General features: G+C 35.6%; 1 protein-coding gene across 6 annotated transcripts in view; it reads left to right on the top strand.

Moving 5' to 3' along the window:
- The window catches only part of LOC131437871 (calbindin-32), a 182,655-nt gene that overhangs the window by 158,095 nt on the left and 9,554 nt on the right, over positions 1–15,006 (top strand). For all 6 annotated transcript variants that reach the window (XM_058607508.1, XM_058607504.1, XM_058607505.1 and 3 more), the window contains 2 exons: positions 10,570–10,626; positions 10,719–10,790. In XM_058607508.1, coding sequence (XP_058463491.1) covers positions 10,570–10,626; positions 10,719–10,790 — 129 coding nt within the window. The remainder of the gene's footprint in view (positions 1–10,569; positions 10,627–10,718; positions 10,791–15,006) is intronic.

Here is a 15,006-nt window from a genome sequence, read left to right as displayed (position 1 = left end):
CCGATTTCAACAAACTTGGGCTCGTTTGAAAGCTACTGTCGTGCCATTGATCAAGTTCGAAGATCAAATGGTTGTGACTTTTGGTTCCAGAAATATGATTGTATAAGTGACGTAACCGACAAAACACGTTGATTTTTACCGCTCTTGTATATATAAGGGTGCCAAAATTTTGGGATCAACTCTATTTTCGTAAAGTTCTAGTGCTCAAAAGTTTAAGCACCTCGAAAAAAGCCTTCATGCAAAATTTGACCTAAATCGGACATGCTTAAGGGGTGCTGCCCGGTGGTAAAGGTTTGACAATTATCGATCTTGAAAAAGCACCATAGGGGGGAGTACATGAAATTTCCAAAATAAAAAATTTTTTTTGATGCCAAAACTCTTAAAACTGCATAAAACATCGAAATTTAGTGTTATCCCGAAAAAATTTTTTTTTGAAAAAATCAACTTTCTGGGACTTAGAAAAATTTTCATATTTTTTCTAAGTCCCAAAAAGTCGACTTTTTCAAAAAAATTTTTTTTCGAGATGACACTAAATCTCGACGTTTCATGCAATTCTAAGCCTTTTGGCATCAAAAATTTTTTTTCGATTTCGAAAATTTCATGTACTCCCTCCTATGGTGATTTTTCAAGATATATGAAAATTCCACTAAGTGGACTAAGAAGGATTTTTGCCTTTCTCTATAGAAAGGTATTAGAATTGCTGGAAAAACCGACTTTCGAACGGAGCCTCGGAGACCCATAGTGTTATATACCATTCGACTCAGTTCGTCGAGATCGGAAAATGTCTGTGTGTGTGTGTGTGTGTGTGTGTGTGTGTGTGTGTGTGTGTGTGTGTGTGTGTGTGTGTATGTGTGTGTGTGTATGTGTGTGCACTTTTCGAAGATATTTGAACGCGCTCAATTTTCTCAGAGATGGCTGAACCGATTTGAACAAACTTGGGCTCGTTTGAAAGCTACTGTCGGGCCATTGATCAAGTTCGAAGATCAAATGGCTGTGATTTTTGGTTCCGGAGATATGATTCTATAAGTGACGTAACCGACAAAAAGCGTTGTATTTGAACGCGCTCAATTTTCTCAGAGATGGCTGATCCGATTTCAACAAACTTGGGCTCGTTTGAAAGCTACTATCGGATCATTGATCAAGTTCGAAGATCAAATGGCTGTGACTTTTGGTTCCGGAGATATGATTGTATAAGTGACGTAACCGACAAAAAGCGTTGTATTTGAACGCGCTCAATTTTCTCAGAGATGGCTGATCCGATTTCAACAAACTTGGGCTCGTTTGAAAGCTACTGTCGTGCCATTGATCAAGTTCGAAGATCAAATGGTTGTGACTTTTGGTTCCAGAAATATGATTGTATAAGTGACGTAACCGACAAAACACGTTGATTTTTACCGCTCTTGTATATATAAGGGTGCCAAAATTTTGGGATCAACTCTATTTTCGTAAAGTTCTAGTGCTCAAAAGTTTAAGCACCTCGAAAAAAGCCTTCATGCAAAATTTGACCTAAATTGGACATGCTTAAGGGGTGCTGCCCGGTGGTAAAGGTTTGACAATTTTCGATCTTGAAAAAGCACCATAGGGGGGAGTACATGAAATTTCCAAAATCGAAAATTTTTTTTGATGCCGAAACTCTTAAAACTGCATGAAACATCGAAATTTAGTGTCCCCTCAAAAAAAATTTTTTTTTTGAAAAAATCAACTTTCTGGGATTTAGAAAAGAAGAAGGATTTAGAAGTCCCAAAAAGTCGACTTTTTCAAAAAAATTTTTTTTCGAGATGACACTAAATCTCGACGTTTCATGCAATTCTAAGCCTTTTGGCATCAAAATTTTTTTTTCGATTTCGAAAATTTCATGTACTCCCCCCTATGGTGATTTTTCAAGATATATGAAAATTCCACTAAGTGGAGTAAGAAGGCTTTTTGCCTTTCTCTATAGTTTAGATTAGCATCACTGATTACAAATATGCAACGCAAATGTCAAGCACTAGTTTGGAAAAATGATGCTGACTGTGTGACATAAACACTGAAGCATGCTTTTGTGAACTATTCGAATCAATCTGCATCAATTGTTGTCAAAATTAGTGTCCAAAATTATTTAATAAAAGTATGAAACATATTTTCATGAGACTGTTATGAAAGAAGAGAAAGGCATTATCACACCACTAGGTGGATTAAGAAGGGTTTTTTAGATTAGCATCACTGTTCTCATACAAATAGGCAACGCAAATGTCAAGCACTAGTTTGGAAAAATGATGCTGACTGTGTGACATAAACACTGAAGCATGCTTTTGTGAACTACTCGAATCAATCTGAATCAATTGGTGTCAAAATTAGTATCCAAATTTATTTAATAAAAGTATGAAACATATTTTCATGAGACTGTTATGAAAGAAGAGAAAGGCATTATCACACCACTAGGTGGATTAAGAAGGGTTTTTTATATGTACTCGAAAACTGTGTCGAGCTTCATAAAATCAGCAAGGTTTTGTAGAAAACAACAATAAATTTACGACCCACCAAAAAGTGACCATTTTCTCCCCACCAGTGGTGGTAAATTGCGAACCGAACGCCAATGCTTCTGCAAATTTACTCCAAAATGTTCACCGAGCGTAAGCATGCGATATTCCCTCGGTTAATGCGAAGGTGTTCTGTGCTCGGTGTTCGGCGAAGCAATCTGATTCGAACCGTTCGGTTGGCGGACCATCGGCGAGGGCCGAGTAAACTGCGTTCGATGCGATGGTTTGTTGATTTCAGTTCTCGCATCCTGGTTTTGAAATTATCAATGCACACGTGATCAGCACAAAAAAAATTGTTTTGTTCGATTGATAAACCGATCAATGGCAATTCAAATGGTATTATTTTGGACATTATCAGTGTGCGTAGGGTGGCTCGATATGGAAAATAGTATGTTTTGGATCTTTTGCAAATTTTATGGTTTTGGTTATAGAATCTATAACAATAAGAATTGAATATTTTGGAACATTTCAGTAATCGTAGAGTGGCTCAATATGGAAAGGGATTTTTTTTACTCTTGCAAATTCGATGTTTAATAAACTGGTGAGTCAATAACAAATAAAATTGAGTAATTTCAGGTATTTTCAACGAGTGTATTTAAATTTGATGTTCTATTGATTGTTGAATCAATAGCAGTTCAACTTGGATAATTTTAGACATTTTCAGAGAGCGTAGAGTGGCGCAATTTGAAAATTTGGATTTTTTTACTAATTAGATGAAAGTAAAAAATCTTTGGAAATTATCTGCCACCATAGTATTTTTCTATTTGAATTAAAAAAAAATTTAAAATTTTTGACTGATACCAATTCGATGGTATATTGATTGTTGGATCAATAGCAGTTCGAATTGAATAATTTTGGGCATTTTCGGTTAGTGTAGGATGGCGCAATATGAAAACTTGTAAATATTTTGACTTTTGCTGATAAAATGTTTCATTTAATAGTGAATTAATAACAATTACAAATTACTCATTTTTGAGATTTTCAGGGACCATAGGATGGTTCTATTTGTATAATTGTAAAGTTTTTGACTAATGTTAATTCGATGCTCTATTGATTGATGAATTAATAGCAGTTCAAATAAGATGATTTTCATGATGATGATAAGAACATTTTCAGCGATCGTAGGGGGGTTTAATATAAAAATTTGAAAATATTTTGATTTTTGCTATTTTAATGTTCAATTGATGAGCGAATCAGTAGCAGGTAGAATTGGATGATTTTGGACGTTTCTAGCGAGCAAGCGACGTTTGTTAATTTTAGATATTCTCAACGAGCGCTGGATGGCTTAGTATAGAAATTGTAATTTTTAAACTATTTACAATTACATGCCAGCGGTAAAGCGTGAACCGAGTTTTATTATCATGGTTCGATGAAATGCCTACCTACAGCATCAAAACCAAATTCTATTTCAGTTGATGAGCAAAGCAATAGCGCGTTAAAAAATACATTCAAAATCACAGGCACTTCGACGATTTGCATGTACAAATCCGATGGTTCACCACCACTACTATTTATATATTAATCAATACAGCATCCGATTTAGAAAAATAGTTCACAATTTCTCATATAAAGCTGCCTTACCACCGAACAAAATGCTTAAAATTCTAATATTTCAATTGCTATCAATTCAACATTGAATTAGCAAGAGGTAAAATCTTCCCATATTTTTATATTAAGCCACTCTATGCCCACTGAAAATGTCAAAAATTATCCTATTCGAATTTAATTCATTCTCCAATCAATAAAGCATCGGATCTGCAAACTCAAATACTAACATTTTTCAAATAGGACTACACTACGCTCGCTGTAAATTGGAAATCCCATTGGAACTGCTATTGATTCACCAATTAATAGGACATTGAATCGACATCAGTCAAAAAATTTAAAATTTTCCAAATAGCACCACCCTACGCTCGTCGAAAATGTCCAAAATTATCAAATTTTTATTGCTCTTGATTCACTATTAAATAGAACATAAAATCAGCAAAAGTCTAAATATATGCAAATTTTCATATTGCACCACCCTACGCTCGATAAAAATGTAAAAAATTATCCAATTCGAACTGCTATTTATTACCTAATCAAAAGAACATCGAAATGTGATTATTCAAAAAAATTTCTATTTTCCATATACAGGCACCCTACGCTCGTTGTAAATGCCCAAAATTACTCAATTTTAATTTGCTATTGACTCACAAATTCATTCAATATCGAATTTGCAAATGTTAAAACATTTTTAATTTATCATATTGAGCCACCTTACGCTCGCTGGAAATGTACAAAATTACCATACTCTGCTAAGCTACCCAGACACTGAAACGTCCAGCCGCAGCTGACAAAGTTCGGTTCATCCGAAGCAACAGCCTATAGTACTCGAATCGGATGTTCATGAACATACTAGTAATGATAGGTTCACAAACTAAAGCATCGGTTCTTTCAGCATCAGCATCGCTTCTTGGTTCGGCGATGCTTGCTCGAACGATGGTATCAGCAAATTTATACTCGCGATGGTGGTTCGATGCTTTACCACCACTGCTCCCCACCGCCAGTGCACAGTGATCCAAAACGGGAAATTAGCGTGACAAAAATATTTTTACTATTAAATATTAGTTTTTTGTAGTTGGTGTCTTCACAAAAGTTGTTTGTAATCAAATAGCGCTCCTTTTGATGAAAAATGTTACTAGGATGGTCCTCATTTAGATTGAAATCTAAAATCTAAATTTCTTAATTGAACTCAAAAATTATTTCGTTGTAGAATAAAGTTGTAGAAAATTGTATTTTGAGCAACTTTGCTGAAAAAAGCACCTCTCTAGCCTTTTATTTGATCGAGTTACATCAATTTTCCCGAATTAAAGTAGGGTAGCTCCGGAAAATTCATTTTTTTTTGTTCTAACTTTTTTGTGAAACGTTCTACGGAAAAGTTGTCTTTAGAAGAGTTGTTGTACTAATCATTGCGCACAATTTTGCTCAGCTAAGCTTTTTCATATGAGCTACCAGTAAAAAGGTATGATTATTTTTTCATCAAAAACTAGTCAAGCTTCAAATATAATTAAAATTGTTCTGCAATCTATTTTCGGCTGTAGTTTTTGTGTGTCTCATTTCTCGGAAGGACAATGTATGGAACACTTGTAGAACTAATTTGATACTATCATTTTGACAAAGGAAGTATGTTGATACGTTAAGGATCAAATAAAAAGCTAGAGAGGTGCTTTTTTCAGCAAAGTTGCTCAAAATAAAATTTTCTTCAACTTTATTCTACAACAGAATCATTTTTAAGTTCAATTAAGAATGTTAGATTTCAGATTTCAATCTAAATGAGGACCACCCTAGTAACATTTTTCATCAAAAGGAGCGCCATTTGATTACAAACAACTTTTGTGGAAACACCAACTACAAAAAACTAATATTTAATAGTGAAAATATTTCCCGTTTCGGACCATAGTGCAGTGATTGCATTTCACTAGAGTGATACATGCTGGTGTATATCTTATGTCTACACTGGGGATGCACCAAGCGAACACCACAAAAAGGGAAAGCGCACTTCTTATCAGTGTCGAATAGAACGACTTTGAGTGTGTGATTGCGTTTAAAGAAGCTGGTGCGAGTGAACCACATTCTCTTCGCATGAATCACTCTCACGCGCTCTAGCCTAAATACACCCATGTGATCACTGGTGCGCGTGGGTGAGAGAACACTTCTGTGATTTGTTTTTCAATTTATAGAAGATAGCAAATCTGCATTACCCATGCTTCTCTAATGCGAACACCAGAGTGCTCACCGGCATGCACACTTCGGTGAAAATATCTGCGTTCATCTCAGAGAATTTAAGAGAATTCATGAAAACTACTAAAACCATTCAATTGAGCGCATTTTAATTAGCTAAAACCACTTACCGAATACGATTTGTTCCTAGGAATATGTTCTACAACCCAAAAATTCTGGAACCAGAAAATTTTACTTTTGACGAAAAAGCACTTTCGCACTCACCGACTACTACTACTGAAGGCTGTGACATTTCGTGTTCGAATTTTTGCAAGTGGTCATCTTCGCCCCGTGGCCATTTGACTTCTCCAATATATGTTTCCACTCAGTCATTGCAAAACCCAATTTTAAGCAGATTCTCGATTGTATTTCACTAACTGCTTGAAAATATTTCTGCGCATTGATTTGAATAGATATGGCTATATCTATTCAAATCTAATTCAAATATCTATTTCAGATAATCGGAGGTGGAAATTTCAATTTAATTATATCCAATTGTCTCTGTTTTCAACGCCATTGTAATGGTTTCTTCTGAAAGAGATGACTGTGTCGTATCCATGAGTTATCGTTTTACATTCGAATTTCGCTCTTCAATGTGCGTGTTCGCACGCTTAAAACAAAAATCAGTTTCGAACCGACTTGCACTTTGTACAACTGAACCAAATTTGTGAATTTATTTTGTGCGCCGTTCACTTCGCAGGAGAGACATTTTTATCAAAATTCCACAGTTTCTTAACACTCGAGGAAAACTTAGGATGACTTCGATCTTGAAGGGCTGGATGAACGTGATCAGCCCCTTCATCGCCATCAACAACAATAAAAACAAACTAAACGGTCCTTTATATGGGACGCAAAATGCTCAATGATCTTGACGTTTCATATATTTTTAATTTCTGCGTTATGTGTCTTAGTTTTAATACAAATTTTCGAAGTGTGATATGTCAATCCGGTTATTACTACTTTCATAAGGCTATAGAGTATGTAACAGTTATTTTCCTTTTTTTTTGGTTTAAAAGCTATATTCTCTTGTCTGAGGACATATTTTTTTCCTGTGTCTCGCATATATTGGTAGCAAGTTTTTCGTTCTCTAGCTCCCTATGCTGTTTAACATTGGTATATTGCATGTTGTGTTTTAATGTCAATTATGATTTTAATCTTAACACATGTCATGCACGAACTTTTAACTTATTCGTTTATAATTTGCACGATTACAATAGTCTAAAAAAATGTATGCGTCTTTGTTGGTTTAATGTTTAATTGCTAATGAAGGCCACACAGAAAAAAGTAATGAAATCTACACAACTGGTAAATTAATGGTAATATGTAATAAATATCACCTCGGTGAACTATCATAATTAGGTTAAAGCCGGGGTTAAATAAATAGATATAACAAAAATAAACATCACCCAAAAAAACATTTAATTGAAAACCATTACCGATGTTTAACCGAGCTGAAATACATTGATTGTACTGTACTTTTAATCCCACACCTAGAACTGTTTCCAATATGGATTGAAAAAATTAATTATTCTATACTCGATTCCGAGCTTCTCTCAGTATATGCCTAAAGTGATCGATAACACTTAACACTAAACAAATTCTTTTGCTGTTTTTTGTTCGGTGCATTCAGTTGCGAGTTACAACCCAGTGATTTTTTTCGGACCTAAATCGTAGCGTTGTGATTCGACTGTCATCGGAATATTTTGCACCATTTGCTTCACCCGTGTAAACTAGAGATGGGCTAATCAGTTCCTTTCAAAGAACTGCTCAGAACTTGATAGTTCTTCCAATAGAACTCGTTCTCCAGAACTGTTGATTCATTTTTCAGAAATTTAGAATGTTTCGGCAAAACCCGTACGTGAGCAAATAATTATATTTCGTTGGTAACAAACGTTGGGAAATGAAGTAACTTTTTCGCATGCATTTAAAGTAGCAATCGTTCACTTTTATGTACTTTTTCATCGGTCGCTAATATATACAATTTCTACTAAAAGTGAAGTATTGGTATTACTATTCCTTTCTGTTTCAACAGACTTTGCAGCCGATTGATAGCGTACAGAATCATTGTTTGGCTATTACGATGATCCTACTGACACTAAGAATTAATTTTTTGCATTTTTTTAAAACTGCGACCGTTATGTACAGTTATTTATACACCTTCTGATAATATTCAATCACTATTTTATTTTTGAAAAGATAGCGTTCTTTCACAAAGAACTGTTGTTCGCTCATTCTTCTAGACGAACCAGTTCCCATCTCTAGTGTAAACCTAAAACCGCATCGAGATTATCGGACTGAAGTCACCCCGACAGCGAGTTATAGAGCATATCGGGCAACCGTCGTGCTACTTGTTTTGACATTTTCTTGATTTTTTTTGTCTCGTCAGACACTGTGTAAAGGTCAATCTTGTGCGAAACACAATCGTAAGCTTCGGGCACGATTCGTGCGACGAAATCCGTTCAGGAATTTCAGACGCCGAAGATGAATCTTGCCTAAGCAAGTCCGTCGTCAAAAATGTTGATAAAATCAAAGAGACAATAATAGTTGACCTAAAATTCGATCATAAAGCAGTGTAAAACCACTTGAGCTGATCTGGATTCGAAGAGAAGCTTGATGTATCCATTTCTTAAAAGAATTATGACTGGGGATGAAAAATGAGTCACATTCGACCATTTGGTACAAAAACGATCATGGCCAAAGTGCGGTGAGGCAACTCAAACAATAGCCAAACGAATACCAACGGACCGGAAAATTTTTATTTTATATTTGGAGAGATTGGAAAAGGACCACTTATTACGAATTCCTTCCATATGACCAGCTACTAAATTCGAGTATCTGCTGTCAACAACTGGAATTGGGTAATAGAAGAGATATCCCTTCAGAACAACACCAGGCTACATACATCTCTGGTGATTCGTCAGAAACTCCGAGAGCTTGCTTGGAAAGTTCAACATAACCACCCGGTCCTGAAACCAAGCGATTAGCACGGCAATGCTACTACAAAAGTTTCATAGTGATAAGAAATTGGCATCAACCAAAGGCTGTGAAAATCAATTACTAGACTTTGTCGCCAATAAGGACTAGAAATGGTCGGGTAAGCAGTTTCTTGAACCCGAATCCGACTCGTACCTGATCGAAAATAAAAGAAGGTTACTCGCACCCGACCCGATCTCGAGAATAAATTTTCTTCCAAACCCGTACCCGCCAAAATATATAAATCTTTGCCCGTACCCAACCCGAACCCAAGAAAAACTTTGGTTGTCGGGTTCAAATATCCGAAACCCGACCAAATTTTTGTACCCGAACATGACCCGTAACCGTTTAAAATGAAAAAATTGCTACCTGAACCCGACAAACAATTTTTTCTGAATCTGATTCGTACCCGTCGGATTCGGGTTCGGGTCGGGTTTTGGGTAAACCATCTCTAATAAGGGCCAAGATTTTTATTTAAAGGAGTGAAAAAACGGTAATTATTTGACGCAATTCGAACAATCCGAAAATTGTAAGATAAAGTCTTGAAGTTTACGTTAAAAAAAATCGATTTCTTTTTCTCTAGCCTGATACGTGCATGAAAAATTATGGAATACTATCCTTCACACATTTTCTAAGCAGCTCATAACAAAACATAATCGTTCTCATATTTCTATTTAAAAAAAACGTAATGTCATACCAACACCTCATTTCATTTCTACTAAGAAAAAAATCCCATTCTCTTTTCCACCTATCTTTTCTACTTCATTCGAAATGTACTGCTTTCTCGTGTAAATAAACTCATGCCTCTATTCCTGACGCGCTATTGTCGATTTACAATGCTGTAAAGCTTATTGTTTTTGATTTCTATTGTCTGAACTGTTTCTGTCAAATCTTGTCCGCCATACGAGTACGAGCTGCATGAACATATAACAGGTATTATTCCATTGCAATTATGGCAGCCAAGAAAAGATAAATTTCTCTGGTCAGGAAAATCGCAAATCATTACAACAGTTGAGAATTGTTTGTGTCATTCTGTTTCAGTAGATCGAGAGCTGATTTTGTTCTTCGTTTTTAATCTGTTCCGTTTAGTTTACAACATTTTCTCAAGTTCCGTACGTTTGGGGTTTTTACTGTTTGTTTGTGTTTACGTTTTGCGTACGAATTGTTGAACATCAATCGTTTGGATTTTAAGGATTTTATAATACAAAACCGGTAGAAATTGCATCAACCGACAGGGAGATGCAAGCGAATATGATCGTTCTTCCGTGCTTGATTTACTAATCTTTTGTCACGTTTATCTACTTTTCTCGACCAGGGTGCAGCCAAACTAACGAAGGAGGACATCGAAAAAGTGTTTTCGCTATATGATAGGGTGAGTAGTTGATGAAAAATTATTAGATTGAATTGTGAATTTGTTAGAGTGGTTGATGTAAATTGCAAAATTCTGGTTCACTTCCTCAACAGGATAACAACGGAGCAATAGAAAACGAAGAACTTCGAGGTTTTCTCAAAGATCTACTAGAGCTTGTGAAGAAGGTAAGAAATCAGGTAAAAGTCAGAATCTCATCAATGAATCAATTTAAATACCCAATGAATTTTGTCGAACCGCATCGGTACGTTGATCGGCCCGATTTAAGAGCACGATATCCACCCCGATTCTGTATTTCGTTCGAATCGGATTGTTTCGATCGAATACGAAATTTGCCATTCCGTAACTCGATCGAGTTCGAGTTTTCCATACAAAAGCATCACTCGATCGAATTAGAGAATGCAATTTTTACATTCGTTCGACAAAATCCGATTCGATCGAAATACAGAATAGGGGTGGTCGTCCTGATCGTAGCGCTTCAATTGGGCCGCCATCGGACAATTCTGCACCAATTGCATCTACCATGTCAATCTTGAAAAGCGACTATATACATTATATATTTATTCATAATTGGGTCCATCGGAGTCGAAATCTATTGACAATTAGAGTGGAAAAAAACCGTTTGAGCTAAACAATTCATTTGTCGTTCTCAAATGGGTGGCACCATCTTTTCAAAAACATCAACGAAAATAATATAATAATTACGATGCAAATTAATGCTAGTATCACAGGTGTCATTAAGGGCTGAGGCCAATAGGTCGCGTAAAACCACGTGGCTTGCTGTGCGTATTACATTTCTCTCCATGCTCTCTCGCAAATGTGTAAAATGACTCTTGATGTGGCCGAGTGGCCAAGAAAGTTTTGATATTTTCGGTTACAAGTTTGACTACATCACATAAAATCCAACAAAGCTGCCGCTTGTTTGGCAACCTTTTTGAGCCGATTTCATTTCTCTCATGTTTCGTTACTTTACCAGGGAACTAAAATGGCGCCGCCATAGAAATCGACTTACCTTTACAAAAATAACTTTACTTGACTTTTTATCGCGACAACATATATGTTTTTATGCACCAATCGCATCTAAATTAAATTATCTAGACATTGTCAGGAAAGATTTTTGATCCATGCTTTTGACGGCGAGATATTCAATAAACAAGTTTAAAGTTGCCGTTTTCAGCTATGCAATTCTTCCTTCAGAAAAAAGACTTTCCCGACCGCTAAAGTCAAACAATTATTCTGAAATTTTCACAGAATAATTTAAACTAATTTTCTAAGAGATTGTCAGTTCAGTTTTTTTATATTCGTCACCGTTTCTGAGAAAATCAGATTTGAAGCGTGAAAATAGCCCTTTAAAACGCCCTAAAACACACTGGCCTCAGCCCTTATAGAATAAATACTAGAATAAATACTAGAACAAATAAAAAGTCATAGCACAACAGATACGTGATAGAGAACAACGCAGGCTCAGGCAAACGTCGTAAACGTGTGAACGTCAATCTCAGTAGAGAAAAACTTTGCATAATCCTTCGGGAATATTTGAATGGTTCTAAAATGAACCGATTAGCGGAATTTGTCCGATGTTTGCAAATGCTGTGTACTTTTTGCCACCATTTATCTATACTAGAACCATTTATCTACACCAGAACCAGTATTCAGGAAATGAAACTGAATTCAAGAAATAAATTCATAATATGAAACAGGCTCTGAACTCAGAATCTAGAAGTTTTAGAACAGAATTCCAAACTTGAATTCCGAACCTAAATAAAAGAGCTGAAATCAGTTAAAAAATCTAGTTCCAGAATCCAAGTTCCGAATCCAACTTCAGCATGCAGGTGTCAAATTATGGAAATTCTTAAAACAATTAAATTCTGTTCCAAAATTTAGTTCCAGAATCTAGAATTAGGATCTAGTTTCAGCGTCTTAGTTTTAACTTTTGATCCTGTACTTTGGAACTAAATTCTTAAGCTAAATTCAAGTCTTTAAATTAGGTTCAAAATTCGGGTGGACCAGAATCCAGGTTCTAAATTCAGTTTCAGGATATAATCTATATGACATTTTACACCACCCAGAAGATGGGTTGGAGGAAGGTTCTCACAACGACGCACAGTGGTTCGAATCAATAAAAACGTGGACATAAATCAGTAGCTGCCAAACCGTTCTTTTAATGCATATAGTTACTTTTAAGAATAACTTCTTTTGAGTTATTTTTTTATGCATACTTTGTTTGGAATAATTGAAGAAAATAAAAAATTCCATATTTTTGTTGAAGGTTTCCTGGCAAAGTTATACATCATTTTACCTTTTTTTACCTATGATAAAACCTTACACCAAAGCGAAATATGCAACTTTATGCAGCTGATTTTTACAAAATTTATAAGAAAAGATTTGCTCAATACTATAAAAAAAATTTAAGTGGAACTCGATGGAACTTTTTTTAGGCCTTTTCAAAGTTAGTTTTAGTTATTAAATTATGACAACCCCCTTAAAACTAGTTTTCTAATCATAACTTGTTTCATGTTAGTTTTTTATACATACTTTATTTGGAATAATTGTAGAAAATATAAAATCCCATAATTTTGTAGAAGCATAGGTTTATTCTTTTCTGAAAAAGTTATACATCATTTTACCTATTTTTACCTAGGAAACCTTGTACTGAAGCGAAATATGCAACTTAATGCAGCAAACTTTAACAATACTTATAGGAAAATATATTCCTAATCCAATTTATTTTCCATTGAGAATATCCTGAGTTCTATTCGTGTGACTCATTTTCACTATGGCCATGCTGCCACCATGATTGGTTAAGAAACGGAGGGCGTCACGCGTCTGCTATTTCTGTAACTCACTTTTGCAGTGAGCTTAGAGATGTGCAATTCGCTTCTGAGCTATTCCAGTGAATCGAATCTTTAAAGTGAGCTGATAGCTCACAGCTCTTTTCAAAAGAACCGCAGCTCACCAGTTCACTGCACTGGTAAGCAGGGATGCCCGGTTCACAGATTAATCTGTGTTTCACAGATTTTCAACCTTTTGCACAGATTTCAAAAATGGCACAGATTCTCACAGATTTCCGAAAATGGTCACAGATTTACATAGATTCTGAAATCGATCATAGATTTTTAAAATGGATCACAGTTTAGTACCAAAAATTACAGAGCTGTAGGAAATAGTGAGAGTTTTTGGATGGTCACAGATTTTTGAAAAAATGACCTGGCATCCCTGCTGGTAAGGTAAAATAAGCTACGAGCTGAACGGATCTTCGGCTTTTGAAGAGCGAGTAATAAACAGCGCTGCCAACTATACCGATTTCGCGGTATTTATACCGATTTTTGGACACGATACAGGAATACAGATATGCTCTCTCAAAATACCGATATTTCAATTTTCATACAGATAAATACCGATTTCCAGTTTTTGTGTTGAATTCCATAGGGGTAAACCAGGTCGAGCGACCTTTTTTTTTAGTCGCAAAATCACTTTCCGCAGTAAATTGATGATTGATTTTTCTAGAAAGATATTGCACAGATAGATTTTTCCGCCAAATACAGATTTTTGGAAAAAACAGTTGACAGCACTGGTAATAAATGAGAAGAAATGGGTACATGTGCTTTTGTTCGTTCTTCCAAATGTGTATCTATCCTTCTTTAACAGATTGAATGAGCCAATGTCAATAAGAAATCTTACCTCTCACTCAGTAGGCTAAGGTACATTCAGGTATGCCATTTTTGCAGATATTCTCAAATATGACATAATAATAATTCGCAGACAAGTTAGTTCGCATAGCATTGTTCTTTGTGCATCAATGATTTCGATACAATTAATGTCTATTCCATGTTACTATTGATTCACATGTCGTGTAATTTCCATTATTTCTTTCTATATACTCTTCCAGTTGAAACTCGGAACATAGACAAACCATAGACGGAACCTCAAAACCATCGTTCGAGTGCAAAAAGGCAAGCAAGCGTGACAGGCCCGTACCCAGGATTTCGTTTCGGGAGGGGCCTGTTGACTTTCCGAATTCCGAATGCACCGATAAAAAAGTGTCAAAAACATCGGAATGGAGCTTTCTAAGATATTGTTTGGTCTATTTCACGAACTTATATTCAAATAAAAGGTGTTATTATCCCGTATGACATTCAATTTCCTCGCTTAAATTTTCATTCGCCATTAGAAGTAACGACTCAACAAAACAGAAAAATCTTCGCCACTTGGTTCAAAACTGTTTCAATTTCAAGGTCTTGCATGTTGTTTTTTCTACAAACTTGGTTTTACCGATCTTAAGTTCCGGAAGTAGCGGCCAAACATTCCAAAACAAAACGCACATAGATTTACCAGAGTTGACTAGGCCGATTTTCACAAATAATAGAATGGATCAAATCCGAT

Source organism: Malaya genurostris, chromosome 3, assembly GCF_030247185.1.
Source record: "Malaya genurostris strain Urasoe2022 chromosome 3, Malgen_1.1, whole genome shotgun sequence".
In the NCBI taxonomy this organism is placed as follows: Eukaryota; Metazoa; Arthropoda; class Insecta; order Diptera; family Culicidae; genus Malaya; species Malaya genurostris.
Note: the sequence above shows the minus strand (reverse complement) of the source record. Positions and strands in the feature narration are given on the sequence as shown.